This window comes from Natator depressus, chromosome 10, assembly GCF_965152275.1.
Source record: "Natator depressus isolate rNatDep1 chromosome 10, rNatDep2.hap1, whole genome shotgun sequence".
Lineage (NCBI taxonomy): Eukaryota > Metazoa > Chordata > Testudines > Cheloniidae > Natator > Natator depressus.
In genome coordinates this window covers 35,535,265-35,562,229 of record NC_134243.1, presented here as the reverse complement: position 1 = coordinate 35,562,229, position 26,965 = coordinate 35,535,265, and the positions used below count along the sequence as shown (strand labels likewise).

The 26,965-nt window shown below is 52.3% G+C and overlaps 1 protein-coding gene across 1 annotated transcript in view; it reads left to right on the top strand.

The window, feature by feature from the left end:
- Window positions 1-26,965, top strand: part of ABCA3 (ATP binding cassette subfamily A member 3) — an 86,091-nt gene that overhangs the window by 34,353 nt on the left and 24,773 nt on the right. Inside the window, exons 5-16 of the mRNA XM_074965726.1 lie at window positions 102-267; window positions 4,391-4,650; window positions 6,130-6,246; window positions 7,272-7,392; window positions 10,314-10,487; window positions 11,957-12,138; window positions 13,879-14,025; window positions 16,469-16,598; window positions 18,849-19,003; window positions 19,711-19,866; window positions 23,986-24,196; window positions 25,399-25,549. Coding sequence (XP_074821827.1) covers window positions 102-267; window positions 4,391-4,650; window positions 6,130-6,246; window positions 7,272-7,392; window positions 10,314-10,487; window positions 11,957-12,138; window positions 13,879-14,025; window positions 16,469-16,598; window positions 18,849-19,003; window positions 19,711-19,866; window positions 23,986-24,196; window positions 25,399-25,549 — 1,970 coding nt within the window. The remainder of the gene's footprint in view (window positions 1-101; window positions 268-4,390; window positions 4,651-6,129; window positions 6,247-7,271; window positions 7,393-10,313; window positions 10,488-11,956; window positions 12,139-13,878; window positions 14,026-16,468; window positions 16,599-18,848; window positions 19,004-19,710; window positions 19,867-23,985; window positions 24,197-25,398; window positions 25,550-26,965) is intronic.

The window sequence follows — 26,965 nt, the reverse complement described above, 5'->3', positions numbered from 1 at the left end:
TCACTGGTGCGCTCTGTCGTGCTCTGATTTTCTGTTGCCTCCTCTACAATCCCCTAATTTTTTTCTGACTCCAATGCCCTTCTCGTTCTGTTGCCTTGTAGGTTAATTATCAGCTGCGCTTCAAATATAGCCCTCGGAATGCCCCCCGGAACGAGCAGACAGGCTTGAACCCCAACCTTGACCGTGACTGGCACACCAGCTACCTGTTCCCACTTTTCCAGTTACCGGGCCCCAGAGAAGCCAAGTTCCCTGATGGAGGGACTCCAGGTGAGCAGCATCTCTCTGGGGTTCATAGATTCCAAGGCCAGAAGGGACCATTGTGATCATCTAGGCTGACCTCCTGCACAGCACGGGCCAGAGACTTGCCCCGAAACAATTTCCAGAGCAGAGCTTTTAGAAAAACATCCCATCTTCATTTAAAAACTGTCAGTGCTGGAGAATCCACCACAACCCTCGGTAAATTGCTCCAATGGTTAATTACCCTCATTGTTAACAATTTAGAGCTTATTTCCTGTCTGAATTTGTCTAGCTTCAACTTCCAGCCTTTGAATCATGTAATAGCTTTTTCTGTTAGACTGAAGCACGTATTATCAAATATTTATTCCCCATGTAGGCACTTAGAGACTGTGATCGAGTCACCCCTTAACCTTCTCTTTGTTAAGCTAAATAGACTCAAGGGCTCTATCTATCACTATAAGGCAGGTTTTCTAATCCTTTAATCATTCTCATGGCTCTTCTCTGACCCCTCTCCAATTTATTAAAATCCTTCTGGAACTGTGGGCCCCAGAACTGGACCCAGGATTCCAGCAGTGGTCGCACCAGCGCCATATACAGAGGTCAAATAACCTCTCTGCTCCTACTTGAAATTCTCCTGTTTATGGATCCCAGGATGGCATTAGCCCGTTTCTCCACAGCATCGCACTGGGCGCTGATGTTCCACTGATTATCCATCATGACCCCCAAATCTTTTTCAGAGTCCCTGCTTCCAGGGATAGTTCCCCGTCCTGTACATGTGGCCTACGTTCATTGTTCCTGTATGTACACACTCACATTTAATCCTATTAAAATGCACATTGTTTGCTTGAGCCCAGTTTACCAAGTGATCCAGATTGCTGGACCCCACTAGAGAAACACTTGTTTGATTCCCCATTTACAGTTACATTTTGAGACCTGCCAGCCAGCCAGTCTTCAGTCCATATAAGTGTGCCATGTTCATTTTATATCTGTCTAGTTTTTAATCAAAATGTCATGCAGTAATAAGTCAAATGCCTTACAGAAGTCTATTACATCAACACTACTACCACCTTTATCAACCAAACTTGTAATCTCCTAAAAAAGTCAAGTTAGTTTGACAGGAACTGTTTTTTTATAAATGCATATTAATTGGCACTAATTACATTATCCTCCTTTAATTCTTTATTAACCAGGTCCTGTATCTTTCACTCCATTATCTTTCCTCGGATTGATATCAGACTGACAGGCCCATAGTTAGCTGGGTTGTCCCGTTTATCCTTTTTAAGTACTGGCACAATAGCTTTTTTGCAATCTTCTGGAACTTTCTCTGTGTTCCAAGACTAAGGCCTTGTCTGCACTGGCAATTAACAGAGCTGCAACTTTCTCACTCAGAGCTTTGGCCCCTAGGCCAGATACTGGAAAGCCTTTACTTTTCGCTACCCTTGTGGTTTTGGCTGCGAGAGGCAGCATGGAAATCAGAGAGGAGCAAATGAAGCCAAGCTGGGGATACTGAACTTGCCCGAAGATGGGAGCTGGGCTGAATTGCTGCACACGTCGCAATTTGGTTCTGGGCAGAGGCACGGCTCCCCCCAGTTCCATAGGGAAAGCGTGGACCGTTATTGTGCGGACCGCCAGAAGAGTTGCTGACCTCCCCACTTTAAGTCAGTTGTGGAGTTAAACCACTGAAACAGCACGGAGAGACGATCACAGTGATGATGGACAAGGCTGTAATTCTCTTTCAACATACATCATACTAGGGAGGGGCACATACCTCTGTAGGTACAAGACATGGCAGGTACAGTGGTGTAGCAAGAGGGAAACAGAAATGGAACGAGCACAGTGAAGCCATTGTGCCGAGCAGCACAGCATATCTGGTCACCCCCTTGCCTCAGAAATCACCTGTGTATATCAGAGGCCCAAATCTCCTCCTACCAGGTCTGAGCCAGGGAATAAAACTTACAGCCCCTTCTTACAGAGAATAAGGGAATGTCTGCATCCAGATGCTTGTCTGCCAGCGCATGATGATCACTGACGGCACATTTGCCAGGTGGTTCCAGTTTACTGGAGCAGAGGTACTAAAAAGGCATGAGGTATTTGAGGCTAGTTGGGTTATTTTAGAGAGGACAGTCTCGCTGGCTTGCAGACTGTTGTACCACAAAGTATAAAACAAAACATCTACTAAAGTTAGACATTTTTAAATTGGCAGGCCCAGATAACTTGCATCCAAGAGTTTTAAAAGAGCTGGACAAGAAGCTCACTGGACCATTAATGTTGATGTTCAGTAAGGGCTAGTTTACGCTGGCAACACTAAAGTGCTGCCACAGCAGCGCTTTAATGTGCCATGTGTGGTCGCGGTGCAGTGCTGGGAGAGTTCAGTATCCCCAGCTTGGCTCCATTTGCTCCTCTCTGATTTCCATGCTGCCTCTTGCAGCTAAAACCACAAGGATAGCGAAAAGTAAACGCTTTCCAGTATCTTGCCTGGGGGCCAACTCTCTGGGCTGTGCAGAGGCACGTCGAGAGCTGTAATGAAATGCTGTTAGCTGGAGCTGCGTGAAAGCTGATTTTCGGAGCAGTCCTTCTCCCCCTGAAATCACTAGCCAGGCTGAGTCGGGGCACTCTCCTTCCGCAAGGCCGTGGCTTCTGTCCCTGCAAGTGGGGCAGAGAATGTGGGTGTAGTTCCCTACAGAGCCCATCAGTGCCATTCATTAAAGGCTCTGTGTTGTGTGTGTGTGTGTGTGTGTGTGTGTTTTCACTTGGTTTTACACTGATAACTCTTCAGCAAACTAATGGTTTGTATGTTACTTTGACGCTGGGAAGAGGGCACTGTGAGCTCCACAGCACGGAGTGGCTGTATGTCCACTGACACATTATGCTTCATAAGGAGGCAGCGTTCTCCAGACAGGGTTCCAATTAGCATCAATTAGTCCCTCTACCAGCCAGTTTCACCTCAGTCACCCTTTTGTTTCCATTGGGCAGCGGCAGAAACGGCATGGGGTTTATCTCTATCTCTTTGCTGTCTTTCATCCTGCAGAGCCTGTCAAAGATGCTCACATGTTTCCCATCACTGCAGTAGCTGAGCGGCTGGCAATCTTTAATGTATTTTTCCTGTCAGGCAGGACAGTGCTATTATCCCCATTTTGTACAGATAGGGAATGGAGGCCCGAAGAAGTTTAGTGGTGGTCAGGGTCATGCAGGGTGAGGAATCAAACCTGGGTCTCCTGAGTCTCCGACTAGTGCCCTGAGGTCAACAGAAAAGCTTTAAGATCGAAAGAAGTAAAAACTCAGCTGGGGATGTGGACTCTGGGGTGGGGCTGGGGATGAGGAATTTGGGGAATAGGAGGGTGCTCTGGGCTGGGTTCGGAGGGCGGGAGGGGGATCAGGGCTGGGGCAGGGGATTGGGGCGCGGGAAGGGGTGCAGGCTGTGACTGGGGGTGTGGGCTTTGGGGTGGGACTGGGGATGAGAGGTTTGGGGTGCAGGAGGATGCTCCGGGCTTGGAGCGAGGGGTTCGGAGGGCGGGAGGGGGATCAGGGCAGGGTATTGGGGCGCGGGGGAAGGCTCCGTGTGGAGCGGCCCCCAACCCTGCTTCCCGGCTGGAGCACCGGAGGGGGGCCATGCTGCGGCTTCCGGGGGCTGCACCCGACCCTGCTCCCTGGCTGGAGCACCGGAGGGGGGCCATGCTGCGGCTTCCGGGAGCTGCACCCTACCCTGCTCCCTGGCTGGAGCACCAGAGGGGGGCCATGCCGCGGCTTCCGGGAGCTGCACCCGACCCTGCTCCCTGGCTGGAGCACTGGAGCAGGGCCATGGGGCTGCTTCCACAAGCCGTGTGGAGCGGCCCCCTACCCTGCTCCCCGGCCAGAGTGCCAGAGCAGGGCAAGCCCCGCTCCCCAGCGGGAGCTCAAGGGCTGGCTTAAAACGGCTGGCTGGCCGTAGTTTGCCTACCCCTGGTTTAGAGTGTAAGCTCTTTGAGGCAGGTTGTGTGTTTGTACAGCACCTAGCACCATCAGGTCCTGTTCCATGTCTGGGCGCCCAGTCATTATGCTAATACAAATAACACAGTGCACACCCATTTGCCGGCAGGAAGCATTCGCCTATTGGGGCAGCCGGCTGCCCCATTCCTGCAGTGCCTCTCACTCGTCGCCCTGTGCTTCCTCACAGGTTACATCCGGGAAGGGTTCCTGGCTGTGCAGCATGCAGTGGACAGAGCCATCATGCAATACCATGCCAACACCTCTACCACCCGCCTGCTGGAGGGGGTCACTGTGGCCGTTCGGCGCTTCCCCTACCCACCATACGTCAATGACCTCTTCCTACTGGCCATCCAGAACCAGCTGCCCCTGCTGCTCATGCTGAGCTTCACCTATACCTCGCTCAACATCGTCCGTGCCGTTGTGCACGAGAAGGAGAAAAAGTTGAAGGTAACCGCCAGGCAGATGGCCTGGGCACTGGTGGCTTCCTGGCAGGCTGAGCTGCTGCTGCGGCAGTGACACCGTGCGCTGTTGCCAGAGCGTTCTAGTCTGGGGGAGATCAGGACCGTGGCTTCCAAGACAGAATGGCGCTTGAGTGGTCACCTGCTGTTCCCATGCGGTGGGAGGGGAGTGTATTGGGAAGGTGAGCCGGCAAGGTCGCTCTGCTCTGCTGGCCAGCTTGCCCCAGCAGCCTGGCCCTGCACCTTGGAGGAGGCTGCTCTTGTCTGTGCCCCTGGTAGCCAGCTGTGAGGAGAACACAAGGGGAAATGATGCTGTCCTGGGCTGTGGAGGGAGACCTGAGCACTCCACATGGGCTGGAGTCTGGTGGAACAAGGGAGAGGAGAGGGATGGGGAAGCGAGGGAGTGGGTGGAAAATGGTGTGCAAAAGGAGATGTCAAAAAATAGCCCTGGAGGAAAAACAACTAATGGCAAGAGCCTTGCTTAGCTTCATGCAGTGCAATCTCATTGGAAGGATTAAAAAGCCTGTGATCAGTTTGGGCTCAGTCTCTAAGCACAGGCACAGATAACTCTGCATTAACTGCTTTGCTTACCCATGCCAGATACATTCTAAAGGTTTTAAGCTGCTGAATTGTAAACAAAATCCCACTCTTGCTAGGAAAGCTGAGGGCAGGAAAGGGGGTTTGTGGAGGGCTAGTGAATTCCAAGGAGGAAGGTAGCTGATCCTGCTGCAGGAATTCAGCTCTGCCGCCTTGCCGTGCAGCTTTGTCTGCTTGGCGAGGCTCTTAGATCTGGTGGCAGTCGCAGGCGGGTTGCTGTCTTGCATCTGAGTCTGATGCCTAAAGTGTGGTTCTGGGGGAGATAGAAACAGTTGTGAGTTCTGGTGGCTCGGGGGCATAGTGAGGTTTGTTGGGGGGGGGGGGGAGTTCTTTAAGCGTCTGGGCACGATGCGTTGCTTCATATCAAGAGACGGGTGTCTAGGCAACCATGAGCTCAGGTAACTCAGTCACTAGAGCATCAGATTGTTACTCTGAGGGTCCAGGGTTCAGTTCCTCTTTGGTTGGTGAGATTTTTCTTGGGTTGTGCAGGAGGTCAGACCAGATAATTGTAATGGTCCCTTCTGGCCTTATCTATCCAAATGGGTTTGGGTCTCCACCCAGTGCTCCAGGGGAACCTTGCTCTTCTTGCCACCCCAGCGTGACCCCTGTGTCATCCAGAGTCACTGGTGGTGGTTTGTTCAGAGACAGGCTAGGATTTAAAATAGAACTGCACATGGGTGACAGCTGCACGGTGCTTGCCCACATTGGGCCTGGTTCTAGCACATGGTGCCTGGTTCTCATCAGCCGCCTCTTTCTGTCCCACTATGGAAAATCCGATCGTGGTGCTCTCAGCAGGCAGCTGTCTGCCTGCCTGCCAACGGCTGGCTGCCACGGCACAGGGTAATGCGCAGCTTGTGTTGGCCTCCCACAGGAGTACATGCGAATGATGGGCCTCAGTAACTGGCTGCACTGGAGCGCCTGGTTCCTCATGTTCTTCCTCTTCCTCCTGGTGTCCATCTTCTTCGTCACAGTGCTTTTCTGTGTCAAGGTGAGTGTCCTGGCTCAGGCTTCCAAGGTATACGTCAGAACCACCCTGGGGATGGCGGTGGGGGAGCTGATGGCTTTCTTGCATGGACAGACATCTTCAGGTGGCTTTAGATTGCAGGGGGAGGGCGCTGTCCTAGGCCCTTAGACTCAAAAGATGCTGCTGAATTATATTTCCCTATCGCTCTCCACTCCTTCGATCCAGGCAGCTTTTCTCTTCACTATCCCAAACCAGGGGGGAAGGGGCAGCTGTAGGGTAAGACTTCGAAGTCAATATTGCTGGTAAGGGGGGTGCCTGCCCCTTCTCGGAACGGGGAAGTTCATGTTGCTACTTCAGGCTGGACCTTTGCTGCACTCGATTTTGTAAATGTTTGAATCCCCCTCTGCAGACACCATAGCTTGCTTTTCATACAGCCCGTAGAACTTCTTGCCACAGGGTATCATTGAGGCCAAGAGCTTAGCAGGATTCAGAAAGGGATGGGACGTTCACATAGTTAGCAGGAACATCTGATTATTAAAGGATTAAATCACGCAGGGTTTTTTGAAGTGATCTAAACCCTCCTGCTTCAGGTTGTATCCAGCCTTAACCAATGGGAGGGAACTTCCCTCATGGGCAGGCTATCCCAGAACTGCTGGGGAAGGGTTTCCTGTGCCTTCCGCTGGAGCAGCTGGTGCTGGCCGGTCAGAAACATGGGTGCTGTACTGGAGGGACCATGGGTCTGATCCACTCTGGCCATTCCAGTGGTTAGCCTACAGGAGTCCTTGAAGTGTTGGGGGCATAAAGGCCACTCTTCGTTAGAGCCTGGTCTACACTAGGATAATCACAGCTTATAACTCACGCTCAGTGCAGTGGTACAGACTGTAGGGTAGAAAGCTCTTTTTGGTATCTTTAACACAGTTTCTTTATCTCTCTTGACCACTGAGCCCATTCTGTGCCTCCATCTGCACCATGAGGATTGCAGGTCCCAGTTCCCAGGCAAGATGTGTCCATGTGGGTAACAGTACTCATGACCTGGATTTTGTTTGTAGGTAAGCCAGCAGGGGGCGGTACTCACCAACAGTGACCCAACCCTGGTGTTCACCTTCCTGGTGGTCTTCTCCATCTCCTCCATCTCCTTCAGCTTCATGGTCAGCACCTTCTTCTCCAGAGGTGAGCCCATACTGTTAACCTTTCATGCTGTTTGTCAGAGAGGCTGCTTTGGCTCTGGAACATGGACACCCATATAGAAATGGCACCATATCCTCTCCCCGTGTGGATCCTAGCTGCCGACTTTACTAAGATCTTCCCATTAGCCAAGCAGAGCCAGCCCAGCTCTGGGAGAGTCACATAGAGTCTCATCTGCCTTGAGAATGATCAACAGAATGATATACCAAGTGGCAATCGGTTAAACCTTGAAAGATGCGGGGAGCTGCATAGGTGTCACTAAGGGATTTTGTCCTGCGGAACCTTTATTACCAGTGGGGATGTGTGTGAAGGAAAGAGCCCAGCTTGACTCTGAGATCCCATGGATCTTGCAGAGCCAAGTTGTTACTTACAAACAGAGCAGATTTGCTATAGGAGCCACTGAGAGCCAATAAATACAGAGCCCCGCAGCTCCATCTTTGCAGTTTCTCTTCACCATGTGGTGGAAGGGGCAGGGGCTGGAGTAGTTTCGACAGCACTCATGAGCACTGATTGTTCTTTGGGGCTAAATATCACAGTGTTTGGGCTAGCTCCTCTGAATGCCCCTCTCTGTGTGGGCACTTTGTGGGGAAACAAGGGGTGACATGCCCCTCTTCCCCAGCAAAGGGCTGTTGGTTGCTTGTGAGTGGGCAGGGGATTTGACTAGAATTCCTGGCTTTTTCCTGGTATCCTCCCGAATGGAACTTGGGTGGCCCCTGGCTAGTGACTAAAGGAATGAAATCCCGCCTCTAACCTAGTGCCTCCAGCCTTGGAAGGCAGCAAGATTTATTTGTGTAGGACTGTTGTGTCCCGTGCTTTACAGAGAGTTTGATGGTCTACCAGGGGAGCCAGCTGAAGGTTTGATTGTTGTGGGACCTTTGCGCAGTTGTCCATTTGGCACTGGGCATTAAGCGCGAGCGCGCTGGGGACAGAGGGATGAGCAGTGTGCCATAAAACCAGCAGAGCAGGTGCATTGCTCCATGCCAATAACTGCAATGGAAATACCTGCTGGTCTCACTTGTCCATTGTTTGGTCTCCTAATGGCTCTTATTGCTGTTGTATAGGGAACAGTCCAAGTGGGAAGGTGACCTCTAGCCAGGCTAGAGAAGCTGTTGCTCTGGATTTTTGTGCTGGGTGAAGAATGCAGGCAAATATTCCATCAGCCCCTCCAGCAGTTTTCCACAGGAGACCCAGGGAGCAGTTTGTTCTGAAACAACCCAGTAGGGGAAGCTCTTCCCTATGGGATCTGTGTCAGTGTCGTGGCTTGTAAACATCCCTCTTTCAAATGGGAAGGGTCTGTGTGTTGAATTGCTGATGCTCCTCCCACGTGGTAAGGGCAGGACTCATCTGGTGGAGGAAGGGTTTGGTTTCTTCTGTCTCCTGGTGTGACTTACAAAACCAAGCCTGCTCTCCTCCGCAGATATGCACTGAGCAGTGGCTTCAGTTTGGGAGGCTGCAGGTGTCCTTGGCTGCCGCACTCTGTATGGTAGGATGCTGGAAAGGGCTCCAAAGCATGTTCTCATTACTGGTAGGCTGTGCATGGGGCGTGCAGTCACTTGGGCTGTCTGGTTTGATGCTCAGTAAGGGCTGTCAATGCACATCCCCTTTCACCACTATTATTAAAAGCTGTGGTGCACGGGAAGCTTATATGCCAAACCTTTCCAAACTGGGCCAGCACATGCCTTAAGATCTCCCAGAGCCTGCTGAAACGGCATGGTGCAGCCCGATATTCACGATCTGGAGGATGGTGTGGATTGCACCCTCAGCAAGTTCGCAGATGACACTAAGCTGGGAGGAGTGGTAGATACGCTGGAGCGGAGGGATAGGGTCCAGAGTGACCTAGACAAATTAGAGGATTGGGCCAAAAGAAATCTGATGAGGTTCAACAAGGACAAGTGCGGAGCCTGCACTTAGGGTGGAAGAATCCCATGCACCGCTACGGGCTGGGGACCGACTGGCTAAGCAGCAGTTCTGCAGAAAAGGGTCTGAGGATTACAGTGGATGAGAAGCTAGATATGAGTCAACAGTGTGCCCTTGTTGTCAAGATGGCCAACGGCCTATTGGGCTGCATTAGTAGGAGCATTGCCTGCAGATCGAGGGAAGTGATTATTCCCCTCTATTCGGCACTGGTGAGACCACATCTGGAGTATTGCGTCCAGTTTTGGTCCCCCCACTACAGAAGGGAAGTGGACAAATTGGAGAGAGTCCGGCGGAGGGCAATGAAAATGATTAGGGGGCTGGGGCACATGACCTACGAGGAGAGGCTGAGGGAACTGGGCGTGTTTAGTCTGCAAAAGAGAACAGTGAGGGGGGATTTGATAGCAGCCTTCAACTACGTGAAGGGGGTTCCAAAGAGGATGGAGCTTGGCTGTTCTCAGTGTTGGGAGATGACCGAACAAGGAGCAATGATCTCAAATTGCAGTGGGGGAGGTCTAGGTTGGATATTAGGAAACACTATTTCACTAGGAGGGTGGTGAAGCACTGGAATGGGTTACCTAGAGAGGTGGTGGAATCTCCATCCTTAGAGATTTTTAAGGCCCGGCTTGACATAGCCCTGGCTGGGATGATTTAGTTGGTGTTGGTCCTGCTTTGAGCAGGGGGTTGGACTAGATGCCCTCGAGGTTTCTTCCAATCCTAATCTTCTATGATAGTTAGTGCAGGGAAGTTGGGAGACTCTCCTCTAGTCCCAACTCAGCCTCTGACCTACTGTGTGGCCTAGGCCAATCATTCAATCGCTCTGTGCCTGTTTCCCCATCGTCGTCATGGAGATAACACCCGCCTTTGCCAAGTACTTAAATCTACTTGGATGGAAGCTCTAGGGAAGTGTGCAGTGTTGGTATCCATTTGTGTTTGTCACCACACTGTTGAAAATTTGTTTTCTTTTTTCCCCCCCTTCTCTGCACTTGCAGCAAATGTGGCAGCTGCCGCTGGGGGTTTCCTTTACTTTTTCTCCTATATCCCCTACTTCTTTATCTCACCTCGCTACGACCTGATGTCCCACAGTCAGAAGCTGTCGTCCTGCCTCATCTCCAATGTTGCCATGGCCATGGGGGCACAGCTGATAGGCATGTTTGAAGGAAAAGGTGAGTGATTTTCTCTCTCTCACTGCTGTGGTAATATGCAGGCCCAGCTGGGGAAGCCAAGCACCCGGAAGTCAGCCTGGAGACGTGCCCTGAGCTCTAGAGTTCCAGGACTGGGGATGTTAGCACTTTGATGCCAGACTGAAAAGTCAGGCTCTAATCTGGCCTCCTTTTTTGAACCGTGAGACTTGATTCTGATCCTGTACCATTGAAGGAGTCTTGCCATTGGCATAAGTGAGAGCAGGAGTCAGTTCTTGGCTTGCTAATCCAAAGGAGGGGATCTGTCAATGCACACACTTACCGGCTTCGAGGTTCTGGATAACTGATACCTCTCTGAAGGAGCTGCCTTCAGTTTGTTGGAAGCACCTCATGTCCAGATTGGATCTGGCCAGCAAAGCTAGGATTCTTTGGTGGTTTTGCTTTTGTTAATTACAAAGTTAATACTACTCTGCGGAATGTAATTTCTGACGTTAATTGCATCCAGATCATCTTTCCCCTGCTAATTTCCATGTTAATAAGCAGTCTGTCTCTTTGCGAATTGATGAAACTAAGCGGGAGATTGAGACATGGGTAGTATTTTTAGGGGAGAAGACACAAATCTCTCTCCTTGGTACAGTGTCAGAAGGTGCAAAAGAGGGTGGATGGTTTGTGATCAAGGGCCCCATTTGGGAATCAGGAGATCCGAGTTCAGCTCCTGTCACTTACCCTATCTGTGCCTCAGTTCCCCATCTGTAACATGGGGATTGACTGTATATTTGTACCTGGCAAGGGTGCCATAGGCTATAATTTCTAATGTATGAGAGGTGCTTAGACACTACAGTGGAGGCCATGTGGGAGCCCAGATGGGAAATGGTGCAGACTGATGTGAAGATTACACTAACCCAAGCAGTATTTGGCAGGGATGCTGTTCAAAGCACTCCTAAGGGGACACAAGGGGTTTTACAAGCGTGTTAGGCAGACCAAATGGTACATGTCTTCAGTGTGGACACGGCACTGAGGCTGGGTGGACTGATCTACGCTAGCACTGAATGTTTTCTTTGCCAGCTCGGGGGTCCTGTTCTAGAATAACGTTTTTAGCAATGATTTGATTCCTAGTGCAGGTGGAGTTTTTGAAGCCATACTCGGGGGTGGGAATAGAACAAGGCTGCTGAGAACAAGGTTATGTAGTAACCTGGGTATTTAGCCAACATATTTTTGCAGATCTTTGTAAATTAAATCACACAATAAGTTACAGGCATGTGCTAAACATATTTATCGTGTCTTGCTTTCAGATGTGTTTTCTATCCCCCTGCCTGCCACAAATGCGTGCACAGTGTGCTAGCAGCCAACTTGTATTGTGATCCCTTATTTCACAGTCCCGGAGAACGTGCACCACTGTGTATATTCTCCCAGCCTGCGGGTGAGGTGTTACGATGTGTTACTGACTGTAGCTGCACGTTGGCAAATGCAAACGCCATCTTGTGTGTTTTCAGGGACCGGCGTTCAGTGGCAGGACCTCATGAAGCCAGTCAGCGTGGATGATAACTTCACCTTTGCACAGGTGCTGGGGATGCTGCTGTTGGACTCTGTCCTCTATGGCCTGGTGGCCTGGTACGTGGAGGCCGTCTTCCCAGGGGAGTATGGCATGCCGCAGCCGTGGTACTTCTTCTTGATGGTGAGCACCGCTGCTGTGCGCTCTGTCGCTGGCAACGTCTGAGATGAAATGCAGGGATTCTGCTCTCACACCCAGCGTGTTTAGTATAACGGGGCTTAAATAGGAATACTCTGCCCTGTGTTATACAGGAGGTCAGACCAAAACGATTGCAGTGGTCTCTTCTGGGCTTAGTCTCAGCATCTGTGCCCCATACTTGACAGCCAAAGCCCTGTGCTGCCGTATCTGAAGAGCCTTGCACTGAGAATGAAATGCGCTTTCCAGGTCTTGGCTTCAGATCTTTGGGCTGGGGTTTATTGGCACATGTGATGCTGTGAGTCATGCCACCACACCCCAAACACCTGCGTTAAGGCTCAGAGAGCAGCCACATGAGTGACTAGATCTTAGGATTTGAAACCTGGCAGAAACTGAGCTCCATACAAGAGCAGGTGGTACAGGGCCACCGGGCATGGGCCATCGCACTGTGGTGGTTTCTTTTGCCCCCAAATCCATATCCCAAGATGCTTTCATTTCAGTGCCTAGCTCTGTAGGGCAGGTGGGAGCACACAGAGCCAAGCGCATTCCTCTAGGATACCTGTGTGGGGCTCGGGAGCCAGTTCTCTGCTTGGCAGGTTGGTCTGCAGACTGCTGGAAAGCACAGGGAGTGCCAAGACCCTTCAGATCAGGAAATAGTAACCTGATGCAATGACTTTTGGCACTTTCCCCTACAGCATGGAACGGGTCAGGCCCACTCGTGTGGCAGGCAGAGGATTGCTGTAGCAGGCAGGAGAGCCAAATACAGGAGTGAAGTCAGGCCCCTCCTTCCAGCTAAGACATGAGTGGCCCTCTCACTCCTGAGAGCATGGCTCCCCCAATGATTAGAGTGATTGCAGCCTCTGAATAGTGGAAGTTCATGGCTCCTTTCACTTAATGCGTTTGAAAATGCTGCGTGGGTGGGGAGGATGAGGGGCAGTGGGAGATTTGAAGAGTAGGTGACAGCCCTCTGAGCAGCCCCGATTGCCCCCCTCCACTCTCATTGGCCCAACCCCCTGCCTTGGGGAGCCGGTGTCCCACTTGGTACATTCCTTGGCCAATATCATGCTAGGTGGGTGGTGCCTGGGGTCCTTGTGCTGCTGTCATCTCCATGACGATGAGCGCTATGAGAGCGACTACCTACATGATGAGGATGCGTAGCGTCAATGAAGGATTTCTGGCTAGAAGCCGAAGGACCAGCACGTAAGGGCAAGAGCTTTCAGCCAGTGCTTGATCTACTGTCAGTGCTCTACTTTTTGATGACAAAGCACTAAAACTGTCTTCTTGGAAGCTAGAGTGCATCAGTGGAGGAGTGCATTAATTCTCCTGATGCCTTTTCTTTTGGAAACGGCTGTCAGTAGAGTCTGAGGCTCCCCTGGGAGTCTTGAGATAATCAGGGGGCTCCCCTTTGGGGTGGGGAGAGAGGGGATTTCATGGCCCAGGAACCTGATCCTGGGAAGCGCTGGGCACCCTCAGCTTCTGTTGTGTTGGAGACTCTCCATTCCTAGCCGGATCCCACAAAGTGCTGATTTGAAAGGGGGAGTATTTCTAAAGCCTGTCTGAATTGTGTCTATAGGACGTGTCTCTTTGTCGGTGTTCTGTACGGCTCCATGTATGGGCTGTATCGGCATGAGCTGTGGCAGACCAAATCCCATCTGGGCTATGCTGGTTGGCGGGAGGGAAGGTTGCTGTGTGGCAGCTGGGCTGTCCTCTCTCTATCTCTCCTCTTAGCCCTCGTACTGGTGCAGGACTCCCAGAACCGTCCTGGGGAAAGAGAAGGAGGATGAGGAGGACCCGGAAAAGGCACTGAAAAGCCAGTACATTGAGGAAGAGCCTGCCGATCTGGTGTCAGGGATCAAAATAAAGCACCTTTCCAAGGTAAAGTCCCCCAGACCAGCCCCTGCCCAGCAAGCAGGGACAATCTGACAGCAACACATTGCAGGTCTTTGGAGCAAGCAGTAGAGATCCCACCGGCAGGAAGAGTCGAGCACCACATAGATCCGTGCTGGCATGGGTCATGCAATTTCAGACAGGAATAGCAAGTGGCAATGCTCAGGGTGGGGTGACTCGGCTCTCTTTCCCTCCCTTCCCCCTCGCCCCCCGCAGCAGCCGCTGGGGACATATCTGCACTATGGCTGAAAGCACTGTAGAGTAGATGCTTCCTTTGCTGATGGAAGGGGTTTTTCCATTCGTGTCGGTAACCCACCTCCCCAGGCAGCAGTGGCTAGGTTGGTGGAAGAATTCGTTCATCGACCTGGCTGTGGCTAGATTGGGAGTTGGTTTAGGTTAACTACAGCACTTAATTCACACCCCTGAGTGATATACCTCGGTTGATCTACATTTTAAGTATAGACCAGGGCTAACTATTTGGAGTCTGTCACTTTCATGAGCCATGGGGATTGCAGGAAATGACTAAAGCAGGGGTCTCAAACACGCGGCCTGCAGGGTTATTTTCCGCAGCCCCCCAGCTCCCTGTGGGGCAGCACACCGCCCCCCCGCCCCCCAGCATTTACCTAGAGTGGCTCCGGCCTGGCATGCACCGGGGGCAGGGCAGGCTCCCTGCCCCCGCGCCACACCGGGAAGCGGCCAGGACCTGGGGCGGGGGGGACACAAGGGGCTGTGTGTTGCCCTGGCCGCTCCTCCAGGTACCTCCCCCGAAGCTCCCATCGGCCACCAATGGGCGCTTCGGAGGAGGTACCGGGAGGAGCAGCCAGGGCAATACACAGACCCCTGTGCCCCCCCCAGGTCCCGGCCGCTTCCGGGAGCGGCACGGGGGCAGGGCAGGCAGGCAGGGAGCCTGCCCTGCCCCCAGTGCGTGCTGGGCCAGACCCGCCCCCCACACCCCTCCTGCAGCCGAACCCCCTCACCTGAGCCCCCTGCCGCACCCCTCCTACACCCCGACCCCCTGCCCTGAGCCCCCTGCTGCACCCTGTACCCTTCCTGTACTCCCTGGGGGCAGGGAGGGGGCGGAGTTGGGGTGGAGATTTCAGGGAAGGGGTTGGAATGGGGGCAGGGAAGAGGTGAGGAAGGGGTGGAGTGGGGGCGGGGCCGGGGCAGTGGGCGGGGGGGTGGTCAGTGGTGCGGCCCTCGGGCCAATGTACTAGTCCTCATGTGGCCCTCGTGGTCATTTTGAGTTTGAGACCCCCTGGACTAAAGGGTTTGTTACAATGCTCTGAAGACCGGAGTCCCTGGAAGACCTCAGTGGGGCTCCTGGTGCTTCAGACTCATTCCCTTCCCCTACCTGGAGCAGTGGCACCAGAGTACAGGGCTGCACACAACTCCTCTGTCAAAAAAGAGTATGAAGGCTGGGGTGTAGCTGCAACAGCCGTGCATGCAAAAAACCCCTCCTGGCATTCAGTGGGTCCTGTGCTGCTATGGAGATGGGTTATTGCCATGCTAGCTACGGGCACTGAGCTCCCAGTGGGCATGCATCCCGTTGCACTGAGCAGTCCTTCCTTTTGCCCTCTCCTGACATCGTGCTCCCCCTATGCCTGACGCATCAATTAACAAATACTGAACTAGCTTCCTCCTTTCCTCCTCTTCTGCAATCACCTGCTGGTAAACCGTCCCCACCCTAGGAACTACACCCTGTTCTGCACTGTCCATGCAGAAATTTGAACTGTGTGTTTGGCCGGGATCGCCCGTCGTCCAGCTCTGTGCATGATGTGCAAGCTGCTGTGTAAACACCCTCATTACACGGGCTTTGGGCTTTTAAACAATGGACTGGGTTGGCTTCCCAGGCTCTTGCTGATTGTCCGGCTACGCGTGCTGAGGAGGGACAGGAAGTGTTGATCTACACCAGATCCCTGTAGCTGATGGCGTGGCACTGATGGGTGCTGACAAGACATCTGCCTACAGGCTGCTGGTTGTGACACGGGCTTGGGGGGAGGGAATGTGGGGCACACCTGTCCTTTCCCAGGGGTCTGAAATGCCCTCTCTTATATTTTAAAAACTGCCTAACCATAGCTCCCATTTCAATAGGCTGCCATCTTCCTGAGTAGAGTATTGCTGGGCATTGTTAAACAGTAGCCAAGACTCACGCCATAGGTGGTAGCATTTTTGCAATGGGGTAAAACAATCTGTCCATGCATATGGAGAAACCCAACTTTTTAATATAGCCACTCGAGGGATCAGCGTACACTGGCTGCATAATGTTGTAGATTTGAAATTGCTCTGCTTGGACACACTTAGGGGTGGTCTCCTAAGACGTGAGGTGGCCTCATCAGGAGGTGGTACGTGCTGTGGGATGAAGGGTGCAATGGGTGGGCGAGATGAATGTGTGTTTCCTTCTAACACTCGGCTTCTCTCTCTGCTTCTGCAGGTGTTCAAAGTGGGGAGCAAGACCAAGGAGGCAGTAAGGAACTTGACCCTGAACATGTATGAGGGGCAGATCACTGTCCTTCTGGGACACAACGGTGCCGGGAAGACAACCACCCTGTCCATGCTCACAGGTACAGCCCCCACACCCCAGGCCATCTCGGGGCAGGCGCGCTGCAGCACGGGGGATACGGCTGAGAGTGCTCAGGTGACAGCGCGTTTCCTGCTGCAGGGTTGTATCTTGCTTTGGAGCATCTGAAGCCATAACTATCTGCTGAGGTGCCTGGACTGTCTCCTGGTGTCTGATCCATCCCCAGAGCAGCATCCTGTGACTGCTGCAGCGCAATCTACTCTTCTTCTTTGGTTTCTGTCCGCCAGCCGAATGAAATCTTTTCATTGCTTTCTACCTCGTACCGGTTTCGTTCATCCTCAGAGCTTTTTGTTCTGGGTCATTCTTCACTGTGTCTATCCAATGCATCCTCAGTCTCCCTCTGTTCCGAGTCCTTTACGCCCTGGTATGTATCACGCTACGCGGTATCCGTTCCAAGTCCATCTGCGACACATTGGCACGATCGCAGTGGTCTTTCTTGAACTCTCTGTAACAGCATTATTTCTTGCCCTCTACGTTTTCTTATCACTGCATTTTTAATTTTCTGGGGCCTCCACGCTCTCAGCATTCCCCTCAGCCAGTTCATTTCTGAAGACAAAATCTTGTTTGTCAGCTTTCCTCAGACCCCAGCATTCCAACCCACACGGTAGTGGCGGCTTGACAGTCATTGCATACGTGCCGATTTCCTTGTTCATCAAAATGTCTTTAGCCTTCCAGATCTTGCAGTTTTCTGAATACAGTAGCCGTTAGTCCAAGTCTTTTTGTGTCCTTGTAACAATTCCCATTCTCCACGCCTAGTCCTCCAAGGCACACAAGATTTCCCACGTGTTCTAGTCCTTTTTCTCTGATCTTTACCTTTTTCCTCCTGTCTTCCAGTTGCCATATTATTTGTCTTCTCCATGCTGATCTTCCGTCCAAATTTTCTACTTTCCCTGTCGCCTTGTCAGCTATTCTTTGTAAATCTTCCTTGGTCAGTGGTGGTGGGGGAGGGGAGCAATATTGTCTGTGCGTTATTCTCTGTCCTCCCATATAACGTGACTTCTCTCAGTGCTACAGCCCATACTGCTTCCAGTACCAAGTGGAACAAACCTGCCGATTAGCATGCGCCCTTCTCTCACTCCTATGATCATCCTGAACCGCTCCATCAGCTCCTTTTGGCGACTCTCACCGCTCTCAGCAACTTGCTGTGGATGTTTTCTCTCAGCTTGATCAGTTTCTCTGGGGTGCCATACGTTCTCCTAACTTGCCTTACCCCTTGCTGCTAAGGGCTATCAAAAGCCTGTTTTGAAGTCTAAAAGTTGTTCTGTGCACTTCTCCGGTGTCTGTCCTATTACAAATAGGTGAGCTGTTGTACTTTGTCCTGGCCTGTTCCTTTGCACACCCTGCTTCCACACACCTCCTTGTTTTCCTGTGCAACGCCTTGGTGCATGCCACAGAATGATAGCCATTTGCTATGCAATAGCAATGGTCTATCTGGAAATGAAGGGCTCTTGACAATTCAAGGAGCTGTGGGGTGACACATGGCCCGTTCCTCCTCCTCATGGGGCCTGGCACGCTGCCTCTGCTGGCCCAAGGATCGGAAGATGAAATGTGGGAATCTCATCCAGGCTCTCTTGCTTGATGGCTGAATCCCCCGGGTGGGTCCAACCTTCATGTGGCTCTCAGCAGTGTGTGGGGCATAGGACTTGCGAGGCCAGATCAGACCATTGGTTCAGCCAGTCCGGTATCCTGCCTCCTGTAGCAGCCAAGAGCTGATGTATCAGAGGACAGCAGAACCTCTGCCAATTGTGCAAAGGGAGAAGTGAATTCCTGGCCCCTGCAGTGAGTTGTGCCTGTCCCTGCAGCAGAGCGCTTTGCTGGCTGAACAAGGCTATGCAGCCAAGCCAGGACCGAGACTTCCTTTGACTTTGAAGGGGATTTCAGGCAGTGTGGGACAGTGGTGTAGTGGCAGGTGCTGTGCACTGCTGCATGGCAGACATGTTCACATCCCCACCTGTCTCTTTCCCTGCTCAGGCCATTCTGGGAGCTCTGTGAAATCAGCTCCATCAGGGTAGAGGGAAGAAACTAATTAAGGGGTGGTACAGAGTGGCTCTAAGGGGAGCCCCATTCAGTTCTTCGAAGCACAGTGGCTAAAGTGAGGGTTAGTCAGCCTAGGGTGAGGGGTGTGGGAAACTCACAGGGCTTGGGAGCTGAGGTTCTCCAGTGCGGGCTGGGAGGAGACTGGGCCCTGGCACCTCACTGCTCTTACCCACATGTGGTTATTGCCACCTCCTAGGTCTGTATCCTCCCACGAGCGGCCAGGCTTACATCAACGGCTACGAGATCTCCCAGGACATGGTTCTAATCCGAAGGAGTCTGGGTCTGTGTCCCCAGCACGATGTTCTGTTTGACAACATGACAGTGGCGGAGCACCTGTACTTCTACTCTGCGGTGAGCGGAGGACGTGTGGCATCCTGGGAGGAAAGAGGCCGGGGGCCCGGCTGTGCCTGCAGAAGTGTTGGTATCTCAGTAGCACAATGGTGACCTGAAGCTCTGGGCTGGGCACAGCAGCTGCAGTCAGTAATGTAGCGCCATGTTACTCCTGCGTGCCCCCTGCACTAAACACTGATGTTTGTACTTTTCATACGAATAATAGAAAATAATGTTTATCCTTTAATTTTCTATCCATACTGGGGTTGTCTACATGCCAGCTTGCAGCTGGTTTGGTTGAACAGGTGCAAACCCTGCAGAAGCACTGTCTTTGGTTTGAGTAGCATATTCCATCCAGTTTATCTTAGAGCGGAGCTGCTCTAAGGATGGTCTCCCACTGAGGCATCTCGCAGTCCCATTTCCCAGCGCGCTGGGGGCAGGGGGGTGACTGGGCTGGAGACTGGGTGGCTGCAGGAAAGAATTCACTCCGTGGCAGGAGCTGAGTGGTTAACTTCTTGCCCTTCTCCTGACTTTGCGTTCCTGGTTAATGCAGAAGCATGGGTAGAGAGGGAGCATGGGACATGTCCTTACACGCAGGAGCTGAGTGAACAAGGCCCCTTGCATAGGGGCTTTCCTCACTGCTTGTGTCAGTATGGGGCAGGTGGCAGGTTCCTCCCTGCTGGGTTTGCTTTCTTAACTGTTAACCCTTCTTTTGTCTTGTCTGCCAGCTGAAGGGCTACCCCTCGCTGAAGTGCCCAGAGGAGATAGACCGTATCGTGAGGCTGCTGAACCTGGAGGAGAAGCGCTACTCTCTGTCAAAGGCCTTGTCCGGGGGCATGAAACGCAAGCTGTCCATCGGCATCGCACTCATCGGGGACTCCAAGGCAAGTGGCTCCCTTCGCTCAGGTGGTCCTGTGGAGCCCGGGGGCTGGAGTGCTAGTGAGGGAGCTCCCTGGCAGAGTGGCTGGTCCCGGGCCCCTCCTGCTCCACCACCAGGAGGTGCACTGGTGATCTCGGGGGCACAAGGAGGCTGTGTCATTCAGTGGCTATAGCAGAGGGCTCTCTGGGGACAGGGCTGTGGCAAACTGCTGCTGCCATCCCAGCCTGTTGGAGCAGGATGGGCGCTGAGCTCACCGAAGGCTGCCCCTCCCCTCGTGAGTCAGGAGGGTTTGTTAGAACGGCAGGTGTTGGGGGGTCTGGTACCCTCGGAATGGAAGTCGGGAGGCTGGGCTGCCTTTTCTGGACTAGCGCCAAGGTTGGTACCGACCGTGTCTAGACTGGTGGGGCAGACCAGTGTGCGGCAGTTGGTCCCTCCACTGTGCCCATTACACACTTGTGCAGAGCTGTGTTCAGCCCAAGCTGGGGCTGTCCTTCTGTGCTGTGCCGTGTCTGTGCAGAGCTGCTAGCTTGGGGATGCGTTCAGCCCAGGCCTTGCGGATCCCTGCAGGCCACAGAATCATAGAAATGTCGGGCTGGACGGGACCTTAAGTCACCATGAATTCCAGCCCCCTGCACCAGGCAAGGCCACATAAACCTCCTAGACCATCCCTGGCAGGTGTTTGTCCTACTGGTTCTTAAAACCTCCAATGACGGGGATTCCACAACCTCCCGTGGAAACCTGTTCCAGAGCCCAACTGCCCTCGTAGCTAAAAGTTTTCCCTATTGTCTAACCTAAAGCTCCCAGGCTGCAGACTAAGCCCATTACTTCTTGTCCTACCTTGAGTGGACAGGAGAACAGTTGATCACCATCCTCTTTTTGTAACAGCCCTTAACACATTTGAAGACTGTTCTTAGGTCCCCCTTCAGTCATCTTTTCTCAAGACTAAACATGCCTAGGTTTTAACCTTTCCTCGTAGGTCAGGTTTTCCAAACCTTTTTTAATTCTGTTGTTCTCCTGTGGACTCTCTCCAGTTTGTCCTCATCTTTCCTAAAGTGCAATGCCCGGAACAGGACACAGAACTCCAGCTGAGGCCTCACCAGTGCTGAGTAGAGCGGGACAGTTACCTCCTGTGGCTTACATGCAACACTCCTGTTAATACACCCCAGACTGATATTAACCTTTTTCACACCTGCATCACATTGTTGATTTATATTCAATTTGTGATCCTCTATAACTCCCAGATCCTTTCCTTCCTGCCTATTCCCCACTTTGTAGTTGAGCATTTGATTTTTTCCTTTCTAAGAGCAATAATTTGCACCTGTCTTTATTTAATTTCATCTTGTTGATTTCAGACCAATTCTCCAATTTGTCAAGGTCGACTCAAATTACAATCCTGGCCTCCAAAGTGCTTGCAACCCCTCCTAGCTTGATGTCATCTGCAAATTTTATAAGCGTCCTCTGAACTCCATTATCCAAGTCATTAATGAGAATATTGAATAGTACCCAACCCAGGACTGACTCCTGCATGAACCCATTAGATATGTCCTCCCACTTTAACAATGTACCATTGATAATTACTCTTTGTGTACCGTCTTTCAACCAGTTGTGCACCCACCATATAGTAATTTCATCTAGACCACGTTTCCCTAGTTTGCTTATGAGAATGTCATGTGGGACTGGGTCAAAAGCCTAACTAAAAGTGAAGATACATCACGTCTACTGCTTCCCCCTTCCAGTAGGCCATAACCCTGTCTAAGAAGGCAGTTAGGTTGGTCTGGCATGATTTCTTCTTGACAACTCCATGCTGGCTATTCCTTTTAACTCCGTTATCCCCTAGGAGCTTACAAATTGATTGCTGAGTAATTTGTTCCATTATCTTTCCAGGGATTGAAGTAAGTCTGACTGGTGTGTATTTCTCAGGTCCTCTTTGTCCCCCGTTTTAACCACAGGTACTATGTTTGCCCTTCTCCCATCCTCTGGGACTTCACCTGTTGTCCATGTGTTCTCAAAGATAATTGCTAATGGCTCCAAGATTGCGTCAACCACTTCTATAAGTGCCCTAGGATGAATTTCATCAGGCTGTGCTGACGTGAATACATTTAACTTAACTAAAGATTCCTTAACCTGTTCCGTCCCGATTTTGGCTTGCATTCCTTCCCCCTCGTTCATATTAATTCTGTTGAGTATCTGGTCATCATTTAAGCTTTTTAGTGAAGACTGCGGCAAAGCAGGCATTAAACACCTCGGCCTTCTTGATGTCATCAGTTATTAGCTTTCCTTCCCTGCTGGGTAGAGCAGGGGTGAGCAAACTTTTTGGCCTGAGGGTCACATTGGCTTTTGGAAATTGTATGGAGGGCTGGTTAGGGGAGGCTGTGCCCCCGCCCCCTATCCGCCCCCCGCTTCTCGTCCCCTGACGGCCCCCCCCCCCCTTCCAGGACTCCTGTCCCATCCACACACATCCCTCTCACTGCCCCCCACCGCCCTATCCAACCCCCCTCCTTCCTGACTGGCCCCCCCCCGGGACCCCTGCCCCCATTCAACCCGCCCTCTGACCGCCCAAACCCCATCCACACCCCCATCCCCTGACCACAACCCCGAACTCCCCTGCCCTCTATCCAACCCCGCTTACCGCGCAGCACAGAACACTGGTGGCTAGCAGCGCTACGGCCCGGCCGCCCAGAGCGTTGCCCCGGTGTAGGGTAGTAAATTGCTCTCCGTAACTGCTACCAGTAGCACATTCCTATGCGGAGAAGTTGAATACACTACACCGGCAGCATGGCATGCTGAGGCTGCGGGGGAGGGGCTGGCCTCCCAGACCAGGAGCTCAGGGGCTGGGCAGGAGGGTCCCTGCGGGCCGTAGTTTGCCCACCTCTGATGTAGAGGTCCTACGCTTTCCTTCCCCCTTCTCTTGTTGCTAATGTATTTAATGCCTTTTATGTCCCTTGCTAGGTGTAACTCATTTTGTGGCTAACCTTTCTGATTTTGTCTGTATGTGCTTGTGCTGTTCTTTTGTACTCCTCCTTAGCAAGTTGTCATCTTCCCACTTTCTGCAGGGTTCCTTTTTGACATTTAGGTAATTAAAGAGCTCCTGATGCAGCCATATTGGCCTCTTCCTATTTTCCCTCTTTGCATCGGGGTAGTTTGCAGTTGTCTCCATGAGAAACTGCCAGCTGTCCTGAACTCCTTTATCCCTTAGATTTTCTCCCCATGGTGACCTGACCTACCAGTTCACAGAGTTTATTTAAAGTCAGCTTTTGGAAGTCTGTTGTCCTTATTCTGCTGTTTCACTCTTTTTTTCCTTTCCTTAGAATTGTGAATCACTTTCACCCAAATAGTCTTCCACCTTCAGATTCACCACCAGTTCCTCCCTGTTGCTGAGAATCAAGTCTGAAATGGCTGTCTGCCTGGTTCTTTCCTACACATTGAGAAACAGCTTGTCCCCAATACCCTCCAAGTACTTACTGAAAAGTTTGTCTTTTGCCACATTACTTTCCCAACAGATGTCCGGGTAGTTCCAGTCCCCCATTACTACCAGCTCTTGGGTTTTGGATAGTTCTGTTGTTTGTCCTAGGAATTTCTCATCCACCTCCTCTGCCTGATTTGGTGCTCTATAGTAGACCCTTACCATGATGTCAGCCCTATTTTTTTTATCCTTGTTGTTCTTTACCCAGAAACTTTCAAATGATCTTCCTCTCACCACCTCCTGGACCTCAGAACAAGTGTCCATGTTCTTGATGTATAATGCAAACCTCCTCCCTTTTTACCCTGTCTGTCCTTCCTGAGCAAGCTACACCCCTCTTTACCAATCATCCAGTCATGAGACTTATCCCAACAGGTCTCTGCTGCCAATTAAGTCAGAGTTTAGCTCATATGCTAATACTGCCGGTTCTTCCTGTTTGTTCACCAGTTTGCCCTGCAGTTGTGTACAGACATGTAAGATGCTGGGCTGATTCCACCCCTAATTTCGCACTTGTTGCTCCTGTGACCCTGTTCTAACTATCTATGTCCCCCCTCCCCATGTCTTTGCGGAGCTGCCAGGCCAGGGCTGTGTTCAGCTCAGGCCCCTGCACAGTGCCAGGTCTGCCTCGGGCCCATCTAATGGACGACCTTCTCTGGTGCACAGGTGGTGATGCTGGATGAGCCGACATCAGGAATGGACCCAGCCTCCCGCAGGGCCACCTGGGACCTCCTCCAGCACCAGAGGAGCAGCCGTACCATCCTGCTGACCACCCACTTCATGGACGAGGCAGACCTGCTTGGAGACCGCATCGCCATCATGGCCCAGGGCGAGCTGCAATGCTGCGGGTCCTCGCTCTTCCTCAAGCACAAATATGGTATGGGGAGGCCACTGCACCCACAGGAATCAGGCCCAGATTAACCAGTGTACACCTGCACAGGGCCCTCAGCTCAAGTTTGGCCCAGCTTCCCCTCCCCATGACCGGTTTGGCACAGCTGCCACCCCTCCATCATGACAGACGGGATCCTGGCCCAAACCTGAGTGGCACTGCAACCCCATATGCCAGGTCGCAACACTGCTCGCTCAGATTTGGCCAGCTGCCCATCGTCTTGACGGAGGGGGACTGGCGGAGGGAGCTGGGCCCAGCCCCACAGGACAGAACCCACACCAGCAGGGTGAATGCGGGGTGGGCTCTCTCTCCAGTCCGCCTTTCCTCCTCCTCAGGCCCTGTTTAGGGTTGCAGTGCTGGGCTGGAGGCAGGGGTGCTGCTGCAGGTGATTGGTGCCCCCTAGGCAGCCTAGTGTAGAGCACGCATGGGCTCAGGAGTCTACGTCCACCCTGGAGCGTGTCTGTGTCAGGCACCTTGGGGAGGAGGAGAATCCAAGGGCGAAGGGGTGGTGGGGCTAACAGGAAACCCCTGGCCATTTTGTATTCCTGTTCACTCACTCACTCCCCTTGCCTGTTGCCGTTCTCTCTTTCGGAGATGTCATCTGCCCATATTCCTCATGGTGAGAACGTAGGTAAGTTCATGCAGGATAGGTTCATCGATGGCTATTCGCCAAGATGGTCAGGGACACGACTCATGCACCACGTGTCTCTAACTGCCAGAAGCTGGGAATGGGCGACAGGATGGATCACTCGATAATTGCCCTGCTCTGTTCGTTCCCTATGAAGCACCTGGCACCGACAGCTGTCAGAAGATACGAATCTGGGCTAGATGGCCCATTGGTCTGACTCAGTCTGGCCGTTCTTATGCTCGTATGTTTTTAGAGAGACTGCAGACACCGTGAGGCTGGGAGGGTTTTCCGCTCCTGCTGGTGCTGTGATTCCTGAGGGCCCCCCTCTAGATCAACACTATCCACTAGTCCTTGGGGTTACGTCCACCAGCTCCCAGCTAAGGAGAGCAGGTGAGCTTCCCTTCAGATCCTGTCAAGGTGCCACCTTTCATTAGGTTGTAGAGGTCCATGTAATGTGGCATTAGGTCAGGCCCTGTCTTCTCCTCAGCAGCAAGAGGCTAGGTATGCCCTGGAAGGAATTTCCTTTGTGACTGGTGCTTGTCTTTAACTGATCTTCCCCCAGGTGCCGGCTACCACATGGTGATGGTGAAGGAGCCGTACTGTAACCTAGGGGAGATCTCCCGCCTCATTTGTCAGTACGTGCCCAATGCCAGCCTGGAGAGCAATGCTGGGGCCGAGCTGTCCTTCATTCTGCCCACAGAGAGCACACACAGGTAACAGCTGCTCTCAGCAATTACCATAGCTGCCTTCACTGCTGTTTACCTGGGTGTGGGCCCAGATTTCTGGCACACAAACAAGGTCTGTCCTCAATTAGAGACCTAAACTATGCTGCACTGCTCAGTTATCCAGCAAGGTGTAGGAGGAAAGCTGGGCCAGTGGTTAGGGCACGAGCCTGGGTCCAAATCTTTGCCCCAGACTTCCTATGTGACCTTGGGCAAGTCCCTTAGCCTGGCTGGGCCGCAGGTCCTATCTGTACAATGGGGACAGTCGCTCTGCCCTCCCTCCCAGGGTGCTGGTAGATACATTAAAGACACATAAAGATACATTAAAGACTGTGAGTCCCCCACACGCTGTGGTGATGGGCGCCAGAGAGGTACCTAACATGGACAGAAATCCAGACTAAACAGGGCAAACAGCCAGTAGGAAAAGCAAAGCTATCAATTGAAGGGCTGCTTAGAGGAGCAATGTTGCCTGGTGGTTAAAGCGCAGGATTATGACCCAGGAGACCTGGTTATAATGCTGATGCTGACTCCCTTTGGGACCTGGGGCATTCCCAACTGCCAAACAGGGCTTCTGCCTGGACTGGCCAATGGCGTTCCAAGGATGGAGGGTCTTTGGTACACCCCAGCTATTGTATCTAGAGAAGACAGACCAGACTGGCTGAGTGGGGCATATAGGTCGCCCCTCAGTTGCACAGAAGAGAGACTGAGGAAGCAGCTTTGCTGCGTGACTCTGCTCAGTACAGGAGCCCTCAGCCTCCATTTAGGCAAGGCTAGAGCAGTCTGGTTTTGGCACCGGAGTGCTCCTACTACTGCGGGGAGATCCCTGCTGTTCCCAGGCGTGCTGTCACTAATGGGTAGTGGGGATCTATCGCTGGTGGGCTGCTTGGATTGTGAGCTCCTTGGGGCAGGGGCCATGTCGGCGCACAGTAGGGCTAGTCGCCGGGGGTGCAACAGGGATATAAACAGTTAATACAAATAGTTAATGCTGCTGATTAGCATTTCTACAGGGGCTTAGTGAAGCTGCAATGAGATGACACTGCGCTTGGCAAACCACCCAGAGCTTCCATTGCAAGGCGGGTGGGTAAAGACTAAGCGGAAAAGCTGCTCTGGAGCCAAAGCGTCACTGAATGCAGGAGCTGCACGATGGAACCCAGGCTCCTTGGCTCATGCCAGCGCCTGGCCAGTGTCTGGGCGGTCTCTTTGCCCTTCGCTAACTTGATTCCCGTACAACCCTGTCTGCCTGAAATCCCGACACTGGGTATCTAGGGCGACAACACCTGCTGGTGAACTGCTGTTCTATTCCGTCTTGCTTCCCTTCACCGTCTGCTGGTCCATTAATTGAACAAGCTTGTCTCATGTCAAGCCACGCAGAGGGCGCTGTCTGCCTGGCATCCTAGTGAACAAGTG